This window comes from Mercenaria mercenaria, unplaced genomic scaffold, assembly GCF_021730395.1.
Source record: "Mercenaria mercenaria strain notata unplaced genomic scaffold, MADL_Memer_1 contig_1811, whole genome shotgun sequence".
Taxonomy (NCBI): Eukaryota; Metazoa; Mollusca; class Bivalvia; order Venerida; family Veneridae; genus Mercenaria; species Mercenaria mercenaria.
In genome coordinates, this window is record NW_026459819.1 from 671 (window position 1) to 26380 (window position 25710).

Here is a 25710-nt window from a genome sequence, read left to right on the forward strand (position 1 = left end):
AAGACAGGTTTGACAGTATTATTCATCAATAGATTAACTAGTGTTGCATCGGGCTGCCTCTAGCTAACGGATATGACGATTCATTTTAACTTGAATTAAACTACCGATTGAGCGTAGTTTCTAATGTTTCCAAATGACAGAAAAGGGTTAGAAAATGGTGACGGGTCTGTGGAAATATAGCCTTTGTAGAGTTTTATTCGGAACTTTTGTTTGGCTGATAATACATAGTTGGAACACAAAGGACCGTAGAGGCGTGTGTCTGTATGGTGATGCGAACTATTTAATTGGCAAAATAATTTTAAAAAAGGATGTTTGAGGGAAGTTCCTGTGGGTGACGCCATATTATGTAAAACTATTTCTTCACCTCCGACAAAAGCAAAAGAGAAGCAAAACTACGCTTTGTTGTAGTTGCTACTAAAGTTTGTTTTAGTGAATGTGGAGAAATACTCCCTGTTTATCACTATTCTATGTAACAGAAGCTGATCAAACTATGCCATAGTATATTTGCATCCCTTTTCGGCCGGGTTTTCGAAGATGTTACGGTCACTGAGTCAAAGGTCAAGGTCACAGTGACCTGAAAATGATAACCTTTTTGCTCAACTAATATCATCTGAATAATTATTTCAACTAAGACATTGAAACTTCATACATCTGTTGATCTTGGTGTACACATAACTCCTATTGATTTCAGAGTCACTGGATCAAAGGTCAAGGTCACAGAAACCTTAACATTGAAAATGGTTTCTGCTCAATTATCTGGACAAGTTTTTCACCTAGGACCTTGAAACTTCATAGGTATGTTAGTCTTGATGTGCACCTGACCCCCATTCATTTCAGGGTCAAAAGTCAAGGTCACTGGGATATAGAAATTGAAAATGTTGTTATCAATTTATGGGGTATTGATTGTTTGCCATTAGAACTTTAACTCATTATCGCCTGATTCGGAAAACCCGGCCAAAACGCCGTCAGACGTTAGCTGCTTGTTATCAATTTCATTTCAATATTTTATTTTGTGTCATAGTAGTCATACCTACCACCTTTCAGATGTTTGGTTTTACGCTTCCCTAGCAAGTTATTTATTAAAACAAACACATCACTGAAATATTACAATTCTCACCAGATATCTCAGAATGCCTGATAACATAACGGAACAACGTCGATGTTAACATGCTAATTTTACCACACAAGATTTCTTAAAGTAAATTTTTGTTTTATTTTTGCAGAAAGCTGATTATAATGGCAAGAATCGCTCACACAGGATAGACTTATTCCGAAAGAAAAATTAACTTTAAGATAGTTTTACAGATGTAAAGAGCTTGAAAAAAGTAATTCAGTGAAGATGACAAAGCTGTGCAATACTGATATCATGGAATGAACATAATTATTTGATTACGTTGATTTTTTAATCGTGTCAGAAAAAAACTATGGCTACTCCATTGTATAGCTCAAAACTATCAGGATCAAAATCCAAGAATTGGATTAAGGCTGGATTAGCTGTTTTATTTACCAAAGAAGGCATTGAGCCTTTTGTTTATGATGAAATAAAACAGTTCCAGCAGAAATGTTTGAAAGACATTAGCAACAACAATGGAATTCCTGCTGGTAGCACGTGTTTTAGTTGTTGTACAGAAAACGTTATTGTTTGTCCTACGAATAAAATTTGTAATGGAGGACGTGGGAAATGCAAATTCCACAGAAATGCTGCAACGCAATATCTCCCGTTTGGCTGCCCTAACAAGATATGTAATAATTTCAAAAATGAAATCCAGAATGCTCATCGATTCCACTGTCCATCCTTTAAAAACACTGATGCCACACAGTGGTGCACCAATCCGTGGGAAGTTGCTAAATGTTTCATGCCACCTGACGGATACAAGGATGTGACGAGTGCAGCAGAAACGGATTTCAATGGTATCATCAGTGTAATTATCAACTATAAAGCCTTTCAGTCGAAAGTTCAAGATGACCTTTCCAAAACATGCAGCATTTTTGCACAGGTAAGTCATCATGAGTATTAAATCATTTGATTTTCAGATATAAAAAAGAATATTAGGCTAGCGTTTACCTAAAGTTAAATTTAGCCAGCAAGTCGGAAAGAGGATTATCAATGCCGAGGCTCTATGCATAATTAAAGCCCTATTTTTAGACTCAAGTAAATAAAGAAACCACAGATGAAAAAGACTGGAATTTAATGTCAGCAAACGTGTCACTAAAGCATGTAAAGATGACAAACCAATACAATTAATTAAGTACGGGAAGACAAATTATCTTATAAATCAGTTAAATACTGATATACCCGCATACACATACATCATGATACAATTACATGCTAATGCTATGAAACATGACATCTATAAGGTGATTTATATCAAACTGCACCAATATATCACTGAAAAGTCAAATTGTGCCTATTTCAAGTGTCAATATCACTTCTTGCACAAACACAAAGATAAAAAGTTCAACTGCGCATTAGCACATATGTGCTTGAATGATCCTCGTATACCTATCAATGAAATATTCATGATAGTCTCTTTGTGAACTGTCGATTGCACTTTTTTCACAAGCAACATAAATATACAAACACTATAACATTTAACGCGATGAATACTGGAATGTTAGTGCATGTGAGATACCTATCAGAGTCTATTTTAAACTGATAAACGCACTCGATATTTCACTATCACTACAATATGTAAACAAAAGCTTGTTTTAATATTAACATGCATAAGCATAGGAGAACGAGCAAAATAAAATAGCAAACATAAATAACATACTGCATACATACAAAGCTCATGCACAACTAATGTAGTTTTGCTTAAACTACAATATTAAAGCTGCAACACAACACGAATACTAGCAAAACAAAGGTGTAAACAACACATTGAAGTACATTTGTCTTCATTTCAGACAAATTAAACACAACATAAATATAGAAATTGGGCATTGGAAATGGGTGGGCGGGTAAATGAAAATCAGTGTGACACGCTGAACAACTAAGAACTAAGTGACGCTACATTTCGCGGTTCCTATTTTAAAGATGATAGAAATACCCAATCAAAATTTAAGTAACAAACAAAACTATCACCAATGAAAAAACGGGAGATAAAAATTTGGTTACCGGCTATAACCAGGAAGTGAAGAACAAGCCGGGCTAAAGTCGGGTGTGCTTGAATTAAATATTTTAATTGAATTAAAATAAACCAATTAAAGCCCTATTTTTAGACTCAAGTAAATAAAGAAACCACAGATGAAAAAGACTGGAATTTAATGTCAGCAAACGTGTCACTAAAGCATGTAAAGATGACAAACCAATACAATTAATTAAGTACGGGAAGACAAATTATCTTATAAATCAGTTAAATACTGATATACCCGCCAACCCTCAGCCAAGCCCAGCAAAAACTATAAATACAAAGCAGAGAGAAAAAAATTAAAATCAGCAATAACACAACACAAATTATAGGGTTGAATGACAAAAGATCCTACCTTACAGTAGATAAGATAAAAATAGCCTGCAAAAAAAAATAAACACATTAATTCATAAAGAATTATGAAGGTTACAGACGTTTGACTGTGTATGTTTAGATTTCCTAATTGACGTAGTAAAATTTATGTCAAAGTAGATATAACTCTAAGGAAAAAGAATCTTAAACGATTTGAACCTTCTGAGTTTAGACACGCTGAACAACTAAGAACTAAGAGACGCTACATTTCGCGGTTCCTATTTTAAAGATGATAGAAATACCCAATCAAAATTTAAGTAACAAACAAAACTATCACCAATGAAAAAACGGGAGATAAAAATTTGGTTACCGGCTATAACCAGGAAGTGAAGAACAAGCCGGGCTAAAGTCGGGTGTGCTTGAATTAAATATTTTAATTGAATTAAAATAAACCGATGAATCATCAAATTTTCTTAATCTTTTAAAAACCTAATCCGTTAGCACCTTCCGTGTAAAGACAGGATGATGTATAAGTCCATGTTAACGAAAAGTCTATATCAGCGAAATAAAGGCATAGTGGTTGGATAGATATTGTACCCTTTGGTGTGCACATAATCCGTCCATCAGTAATTCGAGTCGACAGTTCATCCCATACTAACTATCAATTACCTTGCCATCAATATATGCCTTTTCATTTAACTTGGAATATCTACTGCTCATACAAAGGTGACATATTTTGCGCTAGATCCCTGACCTTAGCACAAAGATCAATCGACTCTTTCGACAAATCTGTCGTCATTTTCTGGCCCATGCATTGATTGATAATCAAACTACATGCCACAAAACAGGCAATGACAGCACTATATAATGTTTGTCGAATTTAATACCATTATCAGAAATTCACAGGTCAAGATCACATTAAGAGTTCATTATTCCGGTCAGATCAACTTGCAGTGCACTGCTTGGTATTCCTGTAACTCGGCACAAACTTTAGCCAGGGCAAGACGATGTTTCGCACACTATCTGAAATCTATCGTACAATCTATATGAAGATCTTTTGGAAGCACAGAATGCAACCAAGCAAAACAGTAGCCGACTTGGTTCGACTGAGTATGTTTATGAGAGGTAATGGGAAGCCCAACACCCCTCACGGCCCTTATCACCGGCTTATGCGGAACTCTTTTACAAAGATATTTTTTGAATGGGCACAATGATCCTAAATTTAATAAGGAGATCCTTTGGAAGAACTTAATACAACAATGCAAAACAATAGCAGATTTGGTTTGATTGAGTCTATTCATGAGAAGTAATTAAAATGGAAGGAGTAAATCCCATCACGTCCCCTAGCACCGGCTTAAGCGGAACTGTGTTACAAAAATATTGAATGGACGCCATTATCCCTAAATCATACTTAGAAGATAAAGAGTTTTAGAAAATCCCTTAATTTTTAATGAATATGTAATGACTATTAGTGGCATAATGGGGTCAAATATTGAAACATGAGATGATTTTAGATCAAAAACTTAAGATCATCTGATACTGCGATAGTCAAATGTTTATACGTCCAGTTAGATGACTCTTTGTGCTTTGTTTTACAGAATGTATTACAATGTCAAGGTCACGGTGACGTTTCCTTCGAAAACTGTTTATGATTATGAGAATGTTTGTGCATTCGGCTTTGTAGGGCATTATGTCACATGTCAAGAAATTTTCTATCAATAACTTAAAGGCTCATAATGGTTTTGTCGAGTTTATCGGTGTTCTGGTACAGGTTTTGATCTTTGGCCAAATTTTGCATTATGGATTTAACGCAATCTTTAGTTTAGATGTTATGTTAGCTGTTTATAAAGTCAAAATAAGATATTGCTGGAGACATGTGACTCCTAATGTAGAGTACATTATACACTGAGTAAATATAATGATCATTTCATATTAAACAATACTTCAAAAATAATTCAAATGTTTTGCATGATATCGCAGGTAAGCCATGGAATAGTATAACATACCAGTACTGATTAAACGTGATTGAATAATAAATGGTATGTACATAATATCAGACTTTAAAATATCTTGATATTACTTGTGCTAATCTAAGACAAACACATTGAATGGTTCAACAGTCATCATCATTTTAATTACAAACTACAAGCTAAAACACTTTTAATAATTGATATCAATTTAAAAGTACTTTGATAAACACATGATCGGCCTTTTGACTAAAATCAAAGTGTAGTAAAGTGTAATATGTCTCTTTTTCTGTACATTAACTGAAAAATCAAACTTATTTCATATGAAAGGTAGATTATTTAAAAACAACATCTGTAAAATGTCTAAGGAATGTTATAAAATAGAGAAAAGATGAAACTTCAAAGGTCGCTCAACACGACAAAAAAAAAATGAAAAAAAAAAAATACAGGCTCTGTTTGATAGAGCCTGTTCATGACTTGAATTTCCGGATTTTATTTACTTCACAACAACGGGTGTTAAGTGCTGTGTGGCGGCCGTAAAAAGTTGCCCCGTCTTCATCTCAGTGTTGTTATATTTTCTGGTCCTTCGGGATCATTGATTTCAACTAATTTAGATTTGAAGATTGAATACTGCTTAAGCCGGTGCTATTTTCCATTTCTGCCCATGGACAGACTCAATCAAACCAAGTCTGCAATTTTCACTGTTTGCCTTGTTCTCGATGCTTCCGAGGAATCTATTTTCCGGATTTTATTGATATGTTTTTTCCCGATATGATAACTGATTTTCGTTCTATTTCCGCAATGATATACACCTGTGATTACCTGAACTATTTTGCAGCTAAAATAAGCGATTGGTAACTCTTAACAGTTATTTTCTGTTAGCCAGGATATGAATATTTTGCAGTCTCCACAAAAAACAACAAAAAGTACATATAAAATACTAATATGAACAAATATTCGCCACTGAAACTCTTCTTTTGTGATATTTGTTTGTAGGGTAGAGAGATAGGCAAAGCAGTTCGCCATTCCCCACAATTAGAGGTGGAGGATACAGATCTACAACAGTATTTTACTGATTTACTGAATCTGCTGTCAGATCCTGCATATCTGTCTACTAATACCGATGCGAAGAATGCTAAAACGAAGTTATTACAGGTTAGTGTACAGATGTTCTATAAAATAATATTCTTAGTATCATTAACAGTTTTTCAGAAACAAAATAACACAAGCATTATGCCTACACGAGTGTGAAGGGATATGCTGAATAAATAGTCTGTTTGTCAGTCGGTCGCCAAAAAATGTTCAAACTATTTAAGTGCTATTGTTTTTGATGTCAGCGAAATATATTATTATTATAGAGATGTTAAGTACAGTAAGTACTTAAGGCCACACCAGAATGACTTCTTGCACACCGACCCATGCCGGCAAAACCCATCGGGCACGCACACGTAGGTTACCTTGTTACAAGGGTAAATTCAAATTAGTTGAACCGCAGCATCTTTTTGTATTTCGTGTAATATGATGTTTTAACCGCTAAAATCTCAGTTTCGTTTGTCTCTGTCCCTTCAAGTTCAATTTTTATCCAGGTTTAAAGAACATGACCCTCCAAAGGTATTTCATATTGAAAGAAGAAGGAAAATACGGATATTTAACACTTTTCAGTGTATTTTAGTTTCATTGATATCCGTAGAAGTCAGCATAATCTATAATTTTACTAGTATGCACGTTAGCTTTCTAATATAATCTTAAAATGTATATGTCGCGGGGCTCGTGTTTCCATGGTAACGCATTTTCTCTCATTCTTAAGCAACTATGTATAAAAATTGGGGTTTTCGACGACTTCAGTGCCATTCTGTTTATGACCAACATGGAATATTTGGGTAATATTATTAGCAAAATACCAAGCACTATACATGGTACCCTATTTTTCTTAAAGTTTAAAGTAACCATAGCAACAGAGATGTTTAAAATGGCTTATATCTTGCTTTTTGTCGTAATTTCTTATAAAATAATATTGAATAAGATTATCTTTCTAGATGATGTAGCTTTAAAACATATTATTTCTAACGTAAGTTATATTTTCGTGTTATCTGCATTTATTCAAGCAATTTAAATTTCTAAGCTTAGAGTACTTACAGCAGTACCCCTCGTCTGGCATTTTTCATGGAAAAATCGTTCAGCATGCTACTATTATTCTCATGGATATTGTTGAAAATGAAAATAAAAAGCCGAAGCTGTGTTTTTTTAAATAGACTAGTGTCAACGCTTTTGAATTTTACATTTAGATACATAGGTCACGGGCTTCGTTTCCATGGTAACATCAATTCAATTCAAGATTTTGTTTGTTTGTTTTGGGTTTAACGCCGTTTTTCAACAGTATTTCAGTCATGTAACGGCGGGCAGTTAACCTAACCAGTGTTCCTGGATTCTGTACCAGTACAAACCTGTTCTCCGCAAGTAACTGCCAACTTCCCCACATGAATTATCAGAGGTGGAGGACTAATGATTTCAGACACAATGTCGTTTATCAAATAGTCACGGAGAACATACGCCCCGCCCGAGGATCAAACTCGCGACCCCGCGGTCCGTAGACCAACGCTCTTACCTACTGAGCTAAGCGGGCGGGCTTCAATTCAAGAAACCACAATTTTCTACTGATATTTGAACAATTTTAGATCTTAGTTTTAGTATATAAGTTATCAACGGAACCTGAAAAATAGGTATTACAAATCAAACTGCTAGATTTTTTATTTGAAAATGGCCGTAACAAGTAACCTCTCACCCAACTATACGAGGGGCGTTCAATATATAATGTTACTCCGTATGTGATTCCGTAACCGCAGGTTATTTTTGGATGCGGTTTTCGGCATGTAATAGAGCAATTTATTGGGAACACAATGCTATATAAATTATAAAAATCAGCTGGTTCAAAATCAAAATATAATCATTTTAGTGAGGTGTACTCGGGTATACTGGACCATTATTATAATTTAGGTTTGTCTTGTGCATCCAGAGTCTCGGAAAAATAGAATAACTTCTAAAATCACAAAATTCTATCATTTTTCTACGAGGTACAGCAATTTGTGATGAGTTTGCCTTTGTTTTAAAGTATTTATTGCATTTTTAATTTTGCAACATAACTAAAAAATCTAAACTCGAGGTTGATTCCATCTGGAATGGGTGTTGAGAGCGATTAATCAAAGTTTTAAGAACTAGTTTCCCAATCGAGAATTAAGATACTAGTATCAACTTAAAATACAAGAACTTTTTAAACGATGATTATCGCGCCTGACAAAAATGCAGAGGCTTATTGTACTCATCTTATCATTTTTCGAGTAAAAATATACACACTCAATTTAAAACTGTTATAAACTTTTTTATTTTACTTTTCATATGTTTTTGTGAAGATCATGATTTGACTGAAAATTGAACTATAGTTCCAGTTGCTGAATAGCAAATTCAAGGAATTGCATATTACAATCTCAATATTTTGGACATAAATTGTCCAGTATACCTGAGTATACCTTACTCAACTGATTATATTTTTACTTTGAATCTACCGATATTTGTAATTTATATTGCATTATGTTGCCAATAAATTGCTCTATAATGTGCAGAAAACCGCATCTAAAAACAAGAAGCAGTTACAGAATTACATACGGAGTAACATTACATATTGAACGCCCCTCGTATTCCAAATAACATTGGATTTTCTTACATTCCGCATAACATTTCAATATAACTACATAAAAGAAGCAAAATATTGATTATTATTCAGAGCAAAAGACTCATAAAAATATTTCAGCAAATAATGGTTATTTGAAAATAGTTTGAATAAAGAAAATGCACAGAATTACGTACTTTCAAGATAAAAGCTATTAATTTTGCGCGGTAACTGACACGTAACGTCATGACGTCAGTGACGTCATTTTAAGGCAACATTGTTTTGAAGCATTTCTGCGGCAATTTATTCATTATTTCTGCATTATTAAACCATAAAGCGTCAGATCGAAGACATGTCTATGATTTGTTTTCAGAAGAATGAATATACAAACACATTTAGTGTGTCGTAAACGTCGTCGTAAATCGTGACGTTAGCTTCCGGTTGGACATGCGCACATACAAATATAAAGGTAACCTACCTCCTTAATACAAACTAGCGACTCATGCATTAATTATATATTGTTCATGTAAAATACGAAAAATTCAGGTACCTTGATAGTTTCTCTCCCCGTTCCTTATAGTATATTGCTCAATTCAAAATACGTTATTTTACAATAAACACATACCGTTACGCTATAAACGATAAAACTAAAGTGGATTTTTGTTATTTTGCGTCACTGAAATGTCATAAGGTAACCTCTGCTTGCGGACGTTAAATTCCCGTGTGTGTAAATACTCTCCTATAAGAAACAGTGCTACAAAGAAAGTAGATCTATTTCTATCTGGTATTTGTAAAATGAGTATGTAAGAAAAATAATCTATTAGAATAAAAAGCTTATGCAAGAAAAAATATTAGTCATCTAGTTTAAGAATCGGATAGAAATATCCGTCCCTAGGCTCGGCTAGCCTCGTTACCGCCCAATGCACAGGTGCCCTCGGGACGGATATTTCTATCAGATTTGTACACACGTGACAGATATTATTATTTTTGGTCATCGATTTTTTCCCCAAAAAATAAGAGCGAAAGAGCGAGAAAAAAATTCTTTAGGATTTCACATATTTTCAGGGCGGGCGAGGAGCGATTGGAAGAAAAAAGCTTGTCTAAAAACAAATAAAAAAGGCTTGAACAAAAGATCCTTAAACATTGAAGGTTTAAGGACAAACTGCCCGAAAAATACATGGTAGCCACTCAACTCCTCGTTCCAATATAACTTTGTTGTTACTCTCATGTAGTGTTATATAAAAATCATTACATATAGGGAAACACTGCAATCACCTCACCAGTACATTAGGTACCCATGATCTTTATACAAATCACTTGTAAGTTGAATGAATAATTCTGCGGTTTCTGTTGTTATTTTGTTTTAACATTTAACTTTGGCAGGTAAGATAAGACATATTTTTATTGTGTGTGTGTGTGTGTGCGTGCGTGTGTACGTGCGTGCGCGCGTGTGCATGGGCGAGTGTGTGTGTGTGTGTGTGTGTATTTTAAGGATCGCGGCAAATCTTTTGTTCTTATCACCAATTATTATTTGATGACACTATTTCTAATAATGAGATGCTGGTGTTCATCTTGAGAAGAACATGACTCGCAAAAACTCTTCCCGCTGACATTTCCCAGATTTATTTACACAATCTGACTGTAATATAGGCCGTCAATTTTTCATACTATCGCAACTGTTGAGACAAATACGGAGGCTGTAACTTGTTCTCTGGTATTTTGATGGACACTTTCGATAAAAAGTATTAAATTTTATGATCCCTGTCGCTACACATTGAAAAAGACCCACTCTAAAATTTTGAAATCAGTCTGCAATTTTGAAGGAAGCGAGGGCTGATTTTTAAAAAAAAAAATGTTTTTTTTTATGATGATGATGAAAAGAAATTAAAAGGGAAATCCGTTGACCAAGTAATCAATTTGGCGTGGCCTAACCTAGTTTTATAAATTCATTAGGCGATCGTATAGTGGATTTTATTTAGTACATAAAACATGAGGTACAAAGTTCTTTACATATATGATTTATTCATTCCAAAGTCCGAAATTATCCTGAATTAATTAATACATAAAATATCTCTCTCTCTCTCTCTCTCTCTCTCTCTCTCTCTCTCTCTCTAGATGCATATTTAAAATAAATAATTCTATCTTTCTTAAATTAATTTATCCATAGTTCCGGAATAAAATAAGTTTAATAATAATAATAACAACAACAATAATAACGATAATAATTTAGAATCTTAAATGCCAAAACTGAGACACACTCATCATCTTATATATGACCAATATTAATTAAAATGGACCTTTCCTTTCCAAAATGCATAAAACATTTACATTTTTCATATATCATTCAAAGCTTTAGTCAGTTTAAAAATTCTGTCAAAAAAGGGGTATTGGATGGTTCAAGGTCAAGGTCAAACCTGTAATTTAGCTGAAAAAATGTATTTTGAGTATATACCATTTTCATTTTTTTTCTTTGTATTTTGGTTTACCTGTTATCTATCATCATACTAGGCAACAATAATGCATGTAAAGTATTTTCTACATAGCAGAACTCTCTCATGTTGTCTATGTGGAGTAATTCAATATGGCATCCAAGATGGCTGACATGTTCGCAAAAATGTGCTCGGAACAATAAAATATTACATTTTATTTCTTTCACTTTAAATTATCTAATAATATATATGTATATATATAATACATTAAAACAAGCAGAAAATAAAAACATCTCAAAATCTTCAGGAATGTTTGTTAGAGTGTTCAAGGCCAAGGTCAAAGTCAAGGTCAAATTCAATGTCAAATTCAAGGTCAACACTATCAATGGCACTTTTTTGCATTCTGAGTACATATAATAAATATTTTTATTAAAGTTTGACCAAAGTTATACCTCAAAGCAGCATAAAGTAAACTGTATTAGTTAAATAACAGAAATTTCTCATGTAATGTACATGGAGAATTACAAAACGACATCCTAGATTACCGTAAAATGTTATTTGTTATATTTGCTGTTTATCATCATAACGGGTGTCAGGGAAAAACAGCAAAGGATAAATTATGTTGTGAAATCTTCACAGACATTTTTGAAAAACTTCAAGGTTACAACTCAAATTAAATACCAAGTTGCGTCGCTAAAATGTCATTTTGATGGCTCATGTGTCGAAGACCCCGGGAGACATACAATATTTAACAGTCTTTCCATCACTCAATTTTGTATATTTAATTTCACTTACAGTGTTCCAATTCAAATAAAACTTTATGTCAATATGAAGTGGTCATGTCCATATTGACAGAACTTTCGTGTTTTATTTGTTTTGAGATATTTCCTGTTTTCTGGATATATCCTATTTATAACTAAACCAGTAGGGTAATTCGCCCTAGAAACGAATTTGCCCATAACCCGAATGAAATTGTCCCAATGTTTGACGCCCATGCGTTAATAATAACCGCAGTTTTTCGTTGCCCCCTACTTTTTCCGGGTTTCGGGTATTTTGATTCAACGACAGCTTTTATTAATCGTCTTGCTCACCCAGGCGATGTCGTTGGTGACTTCAAGTCAAAGATACAAAGCAGGAAATTCAATTTTTTGAATTTGTAAAACTTTATTTGTCTAGAATTTCAAGTGATGCTTGATCCCTATTGACCGTATGCTGTTTTGAACTACCTCTGTACCTTGTATATTCATCTTCTAGAGTTTCATTCAGATTCAGATAAAATATGGTAAACATTGCCAACATGAAGCGGACATACGCATATTGTCATGATTTTCATGTCGAAATATCTTCTTTTTTTAATTATGCTCTTTTAAGTTTTAAATTACATTCATATTATTTATTTTGGGGGTTTATGAATATAACGGTGATTATATCCTGAAAACCGAAGTGAAATTATAAATCTGATAAACTCACTGGCCACTCAGTGAAAATTATCAAATCTGATACCCGGATTAACGTCAAAAAGTTTACCGAGCGTACTGAAAGCCGGAAACAATATGACGATGACGTCGTTAAAATGACGTCATCTTTGCGATGCTTCCTGATAAAATTTCCCGCAAATTTCGACATTTTATTGAAATAAACACAACAAAAGTAGAGTTTTAGACATAAAATAAACAGAAAAATTGTTGGTATCGATGTAAAATCACGGTAATTTCACTCGTGAACACCAAAAGTTGTTATTTTCACTCGTGGCTACGCCACTCGTGAAAATATCACTTTTGGTGCCCACTCGGTGAAATTATAACGTGATATTACACCGAAACCAACAATTATCCTCTATACAATATATATATGCACTGAACTTTACTTACAGTTAACATCCAATTCAAATGGAATTTTTATGGTTTTCATCATCAGCAATATGACATGCAATTATGATTGGGAATTTTTATATCAGATTGTTTAGGGTTTGCTCCTATTTTCAATTTATACTTTATTCTATCGAACGTTTTCAGTTAACATGTGTCAAACAAGGTTGACATCAATCTTGTTAGTATGTAAGATACACATGGTTTTTTTCAGTATCTTCATAGTAATTTGATAACTTGTGTTATTTCAGTGCCTCGTAAAGTAAACTGTGTTATGGTATTAATAAAAACATACAGATAATTATTTTCATTTGTTAAACAAATAGTGTTAATTCAGAATCTTGAGAAGATTGCTGGTAATATGTCAAAATGAAACTCTAAATTATTCATTTTTTAACGTTTTTGCTAAAATTTCTGTTAGTGTTCAGGGCTATTTTACAGATTATTTATGTGTTATATTATGCCATTCAGCAAGAAAATCTACATTTATTATATTTCTTTTTTTCACTTGATTCCTTTTCTAGCAGACATATAAATATTCCTTTTTCTAATCTGATAGGTTTTGTTATGTTAATCAGTAAATTACAGACCTCAGTGTATATTCAAAGGTTTAGCAAAAGCCAAATTGTCTAGGGAGCTGGTGAGGCTATAATGTGTGTTGGATCTACCACTAGATTTTTAAAAAAGTATTGTATGGGTTTTTGTCTATTATGTAATAAATGAAATGTCATAACATTTTAAAACATGGTGAAGATGTTTCGGATTTACTATTTTGGTGAAAGTAAATGAAATGATAATGTTGTGTGTAAGTTAATTGGAAAATGAAGTACATTGCAAAATTGTATGATAGTCACAATAACTCAAACACCAAACAGTAAAAACAGTAAGTATATGTAAATCTATTTATAAATATAGGTCTTTAACCAGTATACAAATGAAAGTTTGATCTCTAGAAGAAAGTTTTGTTTTGCCAATAAAATAGTCAGGTTGCTAGAATATATTTTAAATGGGTCTGCAGCCATTTGCTACATTTGACACTAACCTGATAATGATTCAGACTGTCTGCCTTTGCTTCTCAAGATCTGTGTCTTATTAGTAATACATATAGTGTATTTTCGAAGTGGTTAGATACTGAAAAATACTTTTTCCTAAAGACTAACGGTTTTTGTTGTCTCAGAAACACAATTTTGCTCATTTCTGTCTAATAACAAATTTGATTGTGAAGGAGTATTCCATTATTGTGCAGTCTATCTCTCTGATTGCACTGCTCAATAAATAAGTCATCAGGTTATTGAAGTATCTATACGCATTTTAGTCTGTCAACTATCTTCCAAAACTTTAAGCGCTGTCTGTTACTACAAAAATAACAAATAAAGTGAGATTATGTCCATACTCCCACTAGTTTTCACTATATGGTAATATCACTATATGGTAATATGGTACTTGTTGAACACGTAAGACCAGATGGGCTTTTATATTGCCATGTGTTTGGTGTTTGGGAGCACATTGTTATGTCATTTACTTGTCAGGATAAACCAAGTTTGGGTTCGAGACCCAATATGAATAACACTCTTAAGGTTAATACATTTTAATCTACATGATACAAGTGCAACTACAGTACTCAAAACTTGACAATGAAACATGCCTATTATATAACACAGTAACAATAACTCAATGTCCTAATAGTGTTGCTCATACAGCATTGTTGTGTCCCTTGGTATGTATATAATCCAGTTACACAACACCCCTTTCCCAAAGTCTGAAAGTTATTGTTGATCTTTAACTCGAGGTTTGTCTGTAACATCATGGTGGTGTTTATGCGGTAATTGAAATGTCACATCATACATTCCACTGTTATTGTTAAACCTAAGCTAAATTAAATCAATAATTGTAAACTGCCTCAAACACTACAAGTTTAAACGATCTGGCGGTTTGGAAATTCTCCCAGACCTTGTAACAACACTGTTTGAACTTTTAGCATTTGATGTGTTTTGATTACGAGACAGTTGCGAGTCTGATTGTTCGTTAGACACTGGTGACTGGAATGGAATATCAATTTCTTTATCAAAGCTTACTGTTTTGTTCAGTTTAACTAAATGTCTACGATTTCTTGAAACAGTACTTTTAGGAGTTTCTACAACAAATGATCTCGGTCGTGAATCTTCTTTTAATATTTTACCCTCAATATTCATGTCTTTCACAAATACCCCATCCCCTTGCTTCAGTGGAGGAAGGTACTGAGTGCGTCTAGACCTGTCGTAATTTTCTTTTTTCTTTTGAGTAATTACGGTAATTCTTTTCTTTCTGCTGTATCTCTCTAGAATTTACCGTTTTTGGATCAAGCTTTTGTGGCGCTTGAGGGAGTGTAGTTTTAATCTGACGCCCAAATAACAATTGACTTGGTGAAAGCCCATTTTGCAACAGAGTAGCCCGATATGTCAACAAAGCGAGATACGGATCATCACACGCGTTCAGCAGACGTTTGACAGTCTGTACGGCACGTTCAGCTTCTGAATTACCCATAGGATACCTCGGACTTGAGGTTATGTGCTCAATATCGTAATCAGCACAAAACTTTTTGAAAGTATCCGAAACATATTGCGGACCTCCGTCCGTGACTATTGTGTCGCATAGTCCATGACGTGACAAGATTGATTTGAGATGCGCAACAACAGTCGCTGACGACAGTGAACTGAGTTTAGCTATTTCAATGTAGCGAGAATAATAATCTATCACCAGCAAATATGTGCAACCGCGCCAATAAAACAAATCTGAACCTAACTTCGACCAACACCTGTCCGGAAAAGGTTTAGCAATCAATGGCTCTCTTTTTTCGTTTTGCATTTTAGCGCAAGTATCACACCCTTTAACAAGATTTTCAATGTCTTTGCTTATTCCTAGCCACAAAACAGATTCTTTTGCCCTTGATCTACATTTATTGATCCCTTGGTGGGCCTCATGTAACAAAATATCTGTTTTCAATTCAGATGGAATAATAAGCCTGTCATTTCTCATCAACAACCCATTGTTTACAGTAATTTCACCTTGCAATTTCCAATACAATTTTGAAATTTCACATAACTCTGATTCAGGCCACCCATTTTGAGCAAATTCAATTAGTTTTTGACAGACATAGTCTGACATTTGCTTTAACCTTATTTCCTGCAGTCGTTTGTCTGTGTACGAAAATTGCATGAGTCTCAGTCTGAAACGTTGTATTCGTACTGGTAATTCACTCAAGTCCTTTTGTCCCAAAAGTGGTACTAATGGTTTGTGGTCAGTAACTGTAGTGAAGGATTTCCCTATTAAGAAGTCCTTATGCTTTTCACATCAATATGTGACCCCTAGAGCTTCTTTCTCTATGGTTGAATACCTTTGTTCTGTTGGAGTTAAAGCCCTTGAAGCATATGAAACTGGCTTGAATTCCCCATTGTCTTGTTTCTGGAGCACTACACAACCAATTGCCTAATTGGAGCTGTCTGTCATAAGAGTAGTCTCTCTGTTTGGGTCATACAGTGCAAGAACAGGAGTTTCTGTCAAAATACACTTGATCTTATCAAATGCTTCCTGTTGGTCACTATCCCAGTAAAATTGATTTTTAGTACTCAGCAAATCTCTAATTGGCTTTGAATACTCAGCTAGGTGTGGGGAAAACTTTCCTAGCTGTGTGACCATGCCCATGAAACTTCGAACACTGTGCACATCCTTAAGTGGTGCCAAGTCCCTAATAGCCTTGACTTCGTCAGGGTCTACAGCTATGCCATCTTGGCCAACCATATGTCCAACAAACTTTACCTGAGTTTTCTTGAACACACATATGTCTTGGTTAAGAGTCAAGTTTGCTTGTTCTAGCCTAGTTAAGACAGTCCCTAGTCTCGAGTCATGCTCTTCACTTGTCCGTCCATAAACTAGAACATCGTCAGTCTGGCATAATACACCGTCTATGCCTTCAAGGATTTGCGACATACGCTTCTGAAAATATTCAGAACTGCTGCTAAACCCCATAGGCAGTCGTTTAAATGCAAACCTACCAAACGGCGTTATGAATGTTGTGAATAACTGACTCTCTGGTGCAAGATTTATTTGCCAAAACCCGCTTTTGGCGTCTAGCTTGCTGAAATACTTTGCACCCGCCATCCGCCCCAAACTTTGATCTATAATGGGTAAGGGATAATTTTCACGGCGTACATTTTTATTCAACTGGGTAAGATCTACGCATATACGAACCTTAGAATCGCTTTTTGTACACAGACTATGCCTGCACACCAGTCAGTGCTTTGATCAACCTTGAAAATGACACCCGACTTTTCCATTCTTTCAAGTTCAGCTTTTACTTTTGGAAGCAATGGAATAGGTACGCGCCGCGGTACCGCTAGAGCAAACGGTTTCACTCCTTCATTAAGGGAAATACGGTATTCTCCATCTAACTGTCCTAGCTCCCTAAACAATCTAGGATGGGTGCGCTTAATAGAATCTACCGAAGTAACTTCATCAATATTAAGCTTGACCAAATTTAAACCGATAATTGCAGGTCTACCCAATAGACTACGATCAATGCCACGCACGACATATATTTCTTCTACTGAGTACTTGTTTTGACTTGATAACGTTTCGGTAAAAGAACCTAAGACATTCAATTTCTTATTTCCAGGGCCAAACAGGTTTTTGTTTGTTTTCTTTAATTTTGGACTCCCTAGAGACAAGTATACAGTTTCAGGTATCACCGTTACATCAGCCCCAGTGTCTATCTTAAAACAGACTAACAAATGTCTCACCTTTAGTTTGGCTCTCCATTGACCATCTCCTGTTTCTATTGTTCCCAGATAATCACTTTCTTCTGCAAGTTCATTTAGTGTTTTAGTTCTGCAGCACACAGAGAAATGATCCATCTTTCCACATTTGCGACAGTTTTTCCCTTTTGCGGGACATTTTCCCTGAATATGCATCCGGTTACACCTAGTACATTGTTTTTGTCCTTTAGGCATTGGTGTCCTATGTTGTTTCTTTTTTGCTGGATTTTGCTTCGGCGCCCGATATTCTCCCAAAGGCTGTTTTGGTCTGGCTCCGTGGCTGACCTCGTCCGCTGACCCTCGTTCTTTATCGTGCTGAGCTTTGACCTGTCCTTTTACGATTTCACTTTGTCTAGCCATTTGAACTGCCTTTTCAAGTGTGAGTTCTGATTCTAATTGCATTTTCTCAGATAAATTTGTATCTAATATTCCAATCACAATTTTGTCCCTTATTTGCTCATTTTTGGTGTCTCCTGGAAACGCACAATTTTCAAACAATTCGTAAAGTGATCGTATGAATGACTCAGCGGTATCTCCTTGATTTTGTCGTCTTGAATGAAATTTCGCACGTTCATGTATAACATTTTTCTTTGGATTGAAATGTTTATCAAATTCGTCCAGAACTTGTTCAAATTTCTTGCTATCATCAGCTGATAGATTGAAGGATTTCAACAAATTGTCTGCATTTTGACCCATTGTATAAATTAATGTAGCCACCTGGATCTCTCCATCATCCTTATGCAGTTTTGATGCAGTTCGATAGAATGAAAATCTTTGTTTCCACTCATTCCATTTGCTCGGGTTCATAAAATCGTAATTTTCTGGAGGTGATAATTTCGCCATTATTCCAACAATTCAATGTTGCACTCTGTTATAAACAATTTAATGTTAATCCATATTAATTTACAATTTAATGTAAGTCCACTTTGCGTCAGTTTTTAACTTCTGACACCATGTTATGTCATTTACTTGTCAGGATAAACCAAGTTAGGGTTCGAGACCCAATATGAATAACACTCTTAAGGTTAATACATTTTTAATCTACATGATACAAGTGCAACTACAATACTCAAAACTTGACAATGAAACATGCCTATTATATAACACAGTAACAATAACTCAATGTCCTAATAGTGTTGCTCATACAGCATTGTTGTGTCCCTTGGTATGTATATAATCCAGTTACACAACACACATCATCAAATGGAGGGAGTATGCGTACTAAAAAGATCACAAAGAAACACAAGATAAAAGAAACTGAAAGTGTAAACAAGTGTTTTTCTAAGAGTAAATATCCCAAATAAAACCCAAGGTGCACAACCTCAGCACATTCCTGTAAAGTTTCAAGATTCAAGGTCAAATAATTTTGAGATATGTGTGACAAAAGTTTATTTGCCTTTTATGCATATATTTTACAAAACAATGTTAAGGGCCATAACTCTGGTCTGGTAAAGTGAAATATCAAACAAAACTCCATATGCTATATAATAACTCTATGTCAAACACATTTTAGATCTATATGCAACACAAAACTTTTACACCCTTTATGCAGATTTTGACTCAGTCAATTGTAATTGTAATCTGCAATAGTAAAACACCAAACATTACCTCAGTTGCACAAATACACTACAAGAGTATATACCATATAATATTTCTTTAAGATTTCAAGATGTTAGATCAAATATGTTTTGAGATACATGTGAAACCAACTTTTAGGACAGACGTAAAGACAAAGGTTAATCCATTTCAAAAAAGAAAGTAGGTAATGGCAAAACAAAAAAGATTCTTATTTCGTTAAATGTATCTAGAGGCTGTAAAGAGGGGGCTGTGTGAAACTACATCGCTTCCAAACATCACCATTTGCAGTGCTTCATAAAGGGAGGCATTAATATCATGATAACACTTTTCAAGACCACGATTTTATGCTCCCACACCCCCAATTATTTGGGTGCTATTAGATTTACTTATGTCTGTATGTCTGTCTGTCAAATCTTGTAGTATCCGTTTATCCTCTCTGTCCACACCCCCAACAACCTCTCCCGCATCAACCCGAAGTAATATGAAAGTTAAGCCTTGCAATGCCAACAATTCAAACACAACCAGACTTGTTTTCCTACTAAATAGATGGGACTGAAAACTGTGTGTTTTTTATGAAAGAAATCACTGTTTGCACTCCACAATAATTACACCATAGCGTCATAGCGGCATGCTGGGAAAGAAAACCTCACAAAACAGACTCGTATCTGATAAATGTTATCAAGAATGTACATAATAATCCTTGTTTTTGTGTTGGAATCAAAATGATATGTTTCAAACCGTGATTTTCTGTTGAATAACATCATAATTTTTCTTTTAAATGCATATTATTATATCACTCGGACTGCGACCTCGTGATATATTTTCTTTGCATCTGAACCCAAAACAGTGATTTTATTCAATGATAAATTGCAGTTTTGGATATATTATTCCTTGATTTATCGCTATAATCAATGAAATTTGCAAGAATTTTACATATTAAAATACATTCTAATACAAAAAGACCTCGTGTTTTTCACGAGAAAATTCAAATTTTAACTTAATACCTGACAATTTAGAAATAAGCTAAAACAATTCAGCTTCAGAGATGTTATAAGTTTTGGATCTCTTAATGGAAGCAACCATCAGAATATAAACATAGCGTCAGTTAAGTTTGGAAGCCAGAACTATTTAAAAGTTTGACCTTGAATTTGACTTTGACATATAACTTTCTTACAAATATTAATGGCAAGAATTTAATAATAATTCTACCCATTTGCAGTTTTAACTAAAATATCTGAAAAGTTAATGAATGTAAAAAACAACAACATATTTTACTATACTTTAATAGTGCGTAAAAGTTCACGAAAATGTCGGCCATCTTGGACGCCATCTTAGAATTTCCTGTAGAATGTACTAGTAAATTTTTGATATTAACACAGTATATCACCCTTTTTGATGTTGCTTTAACAGCAACAATGGTAGAAAATTACATGTGTTCACTTGCTATGAACATTCTACAGGTAATAATAGTATTCAAGAAAATCTGTGAAAAGATCCTTTGGAAGCAAAGAACGTACAATGAAAAAGACACATTAGAGATTTGACCTTGAATTTGACCTTGACCTTTTACTTTCTTATCATCATTCTTTTCGACAGTTTAAATATGTTCACCCTTTTATAGTTTTAACTAAAATGATTTGACAGTGGAGATTCTGAGAACCGTATGAACGTAATAGTAATTATTTTGCTTTTAAAGATAGTGTCAGCCATCTTGGACACCATCTTGGATTTTCCTTTTGTAATCATTTTGTTTAATTTCTGCTATTAATGTATTACAGCATACTTGTTGTCTCCAAATGACAATAAATAACACATCTTTCGAACTGCATTAAAATCAAGCAATAATGTGTACCTAAAAGACGTTAAAATTACTAATTTTCAGGTTTGACCTTGAATTTGGCCTTGACCTTGAAATTTTTTTAGCATTTATTTCTTCAGTTTTTATTCATTTTAACCTTTTTATTGATAGAATATGACATATAAGGTGTTTATTATATCTAAAAGAAAAAAAAAATTAAGATTAATTTGATCATATCTGACAAAAATGGCAGCCATCTTGGACGCCATCTTGGATTTCGCGGCCCGCACTAACTTGAGAAATTTATTTTTGCCAGAATCATAAACTTCAGACATTTGCCAACATTTTGGTATATAACATCCTTTGTTATACTTTTGTGACCACCCCATGTCCATTTTTGCCCTGAAAGTCACCCTACTATTACAGCTCTGTTCGAGTGCTACGGCGCACTGCAGCAAAAGCGCTGCCTAGCTCTCGACATTCTACCTCTAAGCCCCTCACAAAGACCAGGGTTATATAGAAAAACCGTAAAAGATGATGTGTTAACTGCTGACCATTTCTCATGCCATTATAGTGGTGCTAGTATGTAATACATTCTAATAAGATATAGTTAAGGAAAACTATCCAGTAACATCTTATGATAGGGACAAATATCCGCACGCCGAAAAGATACCACTGTGGCATTTCTCATACTTTATCTAAAATTGTTGACCCTTAAATTAGTCTCGCCTTTACTATAGTCTAGCTACTTTAAAGAAAATGAATATGATTTCAAGAAAATTGTTAAAATCAAAATCTTATTGATTACAATAACGATACAATCATAGTATTATTTTTCCTCCCTTTCTTGGAAAAATAAAAGTGATTCTCACTTTTCTTTTTAAAGTCAGTGCAAAAGTTGATAAACATATGCATCCTTACACGACATACAATTCTCACACACACAATTCTATCATAATGAACAATGATTATATACAACTCATTTCAAGCATTTCAAATAAGGTCACATTGTCGTGGAGGCAATAGTGGTTCACTAGTGGGACATCATTGAGATATCAGTGAACAGCAATGGGGCGATAGTGGTTAGTGGGCTATCACGTAGACATCGTTGAACATTAGTGATAGTGTTGACTTATATTTGCGTAGTCAACACGCTGCTATACTGCGACTATTGTTATACCAATACATTGTTGACCATAACATCAGGATGTTGTAGCGTTATCATTGCTGTGACCATTGTACCATAACACCATTATACCATAAACAGTTGTACCATTAGACATTTGCATCATAACACCAATGTACCGTAGTATCGTTGTACCATAACACCAATGGACCGCAGCATAGTTGTACCATAAAACAGTTGAACCATAACGTCGTTGTACCATAACACAAATGTACCACAGCATAACTGTACCATAACACTGATATACCACAGCATCGTTAAAACATCATTGTACCAAATCATCGTTGTACAGTGTGATATTCTTCATGCTGTAAATCTCAGAAAATGGACTGTTTTGCATTTTGAGCAAAACAGATATTAGAGAGGAGTTCATTCATAGTCGAAAACAAAATCCAGTTTTATGAGTAAAAGTTTTGTAAAGGTCCCTTCTCAGCTTCCTTACAATAACTATTATAACAAAAGACTAAACACTTTTGTGCATGGTGCGAGAATGATTTATTCAGGTCAAGAGTCAGATTCTACAATAACAAATAATTTCAACAATATAATTGCCATTTAATGTCCTCTTGATACAACATAACTATCTTGTTCTTCAAAATAAAACATTTTGTAAGGGAACATTAGAATTTTTACCGTGCCTCTTTCATGTTTGTAAGAATACTGTTTTAAAAGAAAGTCGGGAAACTGCGAGCCGGCTGCCCAACCCCTAACTCCTATTTATATATCTTTTTAACCCTCATCTTTCAATTATCTATTTAAATTTGGAGGGGGAGGGGGGAGGTAGTGATATCCAAATGCTGCAAACAGAAAGGTGTCTCCACCCCCCGACTTTCTTGGTTCATAATTTTCTTTTGTCTGGATTAAAATGAAAAAACATTTTTGCTAAATGTCAAAACAAATATTCAGTTAAGTACACAGATTAACTACAAACTGCTGAATTGCGTGAATGAAATACTTTCATATGCATAGGCTGCATCTATTACATTTTATGCCCACTTATATGCACTATGCCTCTACATGAAGTTCATTTCCTACAAATATAAATATAGTACACGCTTAACAACAATAATATAACAACTTCGATTTTTTGAAAAGTTGAAGGTGACTCCAGAAAAATCTCGCTAGAACTGAATACCCCCCTTATTACTTCTATTTATATAGCATAAAGCCACGCCTTTGGCTATACCAAAACTTGTTCTACATGTTTTGTAATGCAGCTATGACAGGACAACAGTTATCCACTATACGGTGTAACGCGGATAACTGTAAAGTCCCTTCTCAGCTTCCTTACAATAACTATTATAACAAAAGACTAAACACTTTTGTGCATGGTGCGAGAATGATTTATAGACAATACAAAGTATAGAGAATCTTTTCAAAAAATCCAGATAAATCACGTTTCTACTCAATTATAGATTTAAAGATTTTGTAATAAACAGCCTCTTTTCTAAAGAATCGTCAACATAGCCATCTTTGGCTTGGTCCGTTTTCCAACGACCGTGACGCTTTAAACATCTGTCATTCACCCCGGGTGTGTTTGCGGCTGCTGTTGCTCCACTAGCCCTTAAAGTATGTGTTCCTAACTTAAGATCAGGAGCGACAACTCTAAGCTTCTTGACTATACATTCTTTTGCTCGTGTATAACTCAATTTCTTGTTTTTCTTTATAAGTGATGCTTTGCCTTTTGATCTAAAGGCGGGTTTAAACAAAAAATCCTCTGTATTATTTTCTAAACCCGAGATAAGCATGTACCTTTTTAAAAGTGAATACGGACAAGCTACTGATGAACCTTTTGAAATTAAGACTTCCTTTCCTTGTCTATATATATCCGTTTTACTTTTTCTTATTTTTAAGACTAAGTGATCTGTTTTGAATTCTATATCATTGCAGTGTAAATTACTGATTTCATTAAACCTTAAAAACCCTGAATAACCTAACATTATCATACCAAGATCTCTTACATCTACAACATCTGAACTTTCAGCAAAAATTTTACATAAAGTTTGTAACATTTCGCTGCTAACTATATCCTTCTTGTTAACTGGCTTTGAAGCAATTCGTTTTGCAGTGTCATGTAAAGTTTTCACTAGTTTACTTTCTGTAGGGTCATTACAGTCATTTAAATTGTGCCGCCACTTTATACCATATAATGCTGCTGTAACTACATTGTCTGATTTTCCCGTGTCAAGTAGGTGAGTCAGATACATCGCTACACATATAGATTCGGCTGGCATGGAAATAAAGTCGTTTTCCTGACAATAACGCTGGAACTGATTGTATGAGTTTTTATATTTTGTAACTGTACTGTCCGCTCTAGATTGCAGTAAATAACTTGACATCTTGTTAAGAGTAGAATCGTGAGCGTCTGAAGAAATCCCAGCATCCTCGCACTTCCGCTTAAGAACGTTCTTTAAGCCAACACCTGTTGAAAATAATACTGTATGAATGATTACAGTCTATATCTTTTACATGTAAACTAGATGTTATTTGGTTACTTCACATAAATTTACTTTTTCCTTATACATCAATATTTAAGGCAATCATATCAAATGCTAATGGAGAACGTGAAAACAATCCGTGGTTTTCATTCCCCATTTTTACAACATGTGACCTGCTCAGGTTTATATATTGTTTAATAAAACATTTAAAATTTCCTCTGTTGTCTATCAATAATGGCCAATATGGCGCACTTGTCCATTTTGGTAGTATATGCATTTAGCTTTCTCTTCGAGAGTTTTTACTAAACATTTCATAACCAATCTTGGTGGCGGAACTATCCAGTTTATGTCATGTGACCAGTTCTGCGATAAAGCATCAACTGCTTCTGTGCCTGGTACCCACCATCTCGAATTGAATCTCTTGCATTTATTATTCAGGTTAGAAGCAAACCTATCTATGGTGTATCTTCCCCATTTTAGGTCAAAAGTGTGGAAAATATCATCACATATTTCCCAACCATCACTATCTGTACACCGACTTAAAAAATC

At 34.4% G+C, this 25710-nt stretch overlaps 4 protein-coding genes across 4 annotated transcripts; 1 reads left to right on the plus strand and 3 right to left on the minus strand.

Annotated features, from left to right (window-relative positions):
* Positions 1-1424: 1424 nt before the first annotated feature.
* On the plus strand, positions 1425-13637 carry LOC128551894 (uncharacterized protein CXorf38 homolog). The gene is made up of 3 exons (XM_053532841.1): positions 1425-1997; positions 6407-6565; positions 13623-13637. Exons 1-3 carry the CDS (start codon positions 1425-1427, stop codon positions 13635-13637), a joined length of 747 nt encoding a protein of 248 aa, XP_053388816.1.
* Positions 13638-15618: 1981 nt separating this feature from the next.
* On the minus strand, positions 15619-16566 carry LOC128551891 (uncharacterized protein K02A2.6-like). Its single transcript, XM_053532838.1, has one exon. It carries the CDS (start codon positions 16564-16566, stop codon positions 15619-15621), a length of 948 nt encoding a protein of 315 aa, XP_053388813.1.
* A 1016-nt stretch (positions 16567-17582) lies between these two features.
* On the minus strand, positions 17583-19004 carry LOC128551892 (uncharacterized protein K02A2.6-like). The gene has a single exon (XM_053532839.1). The coding sequence runs from the start codon at positions 19002-19004 to the stop codon at positions 17583-17585; it is 1422 nt and encodes a 473-aa protein (XP_053388814.1).
* A 5128-nt stretch (positions 19005-24132) lies between these two features.
* Positions 24133-25062, minus strand: LOC128551893 (uncharacterized). The gene has a single exon (XM_053532840.1). The coding sequence runs from the start codon at positions 25060-25062 to the stop codon at positions 24133-24135; it is 930 nt and encodes a 309-aa protein (XP_053388815.1).
* Positions 25063-25710: the final 648 nt, after the last annotated feature.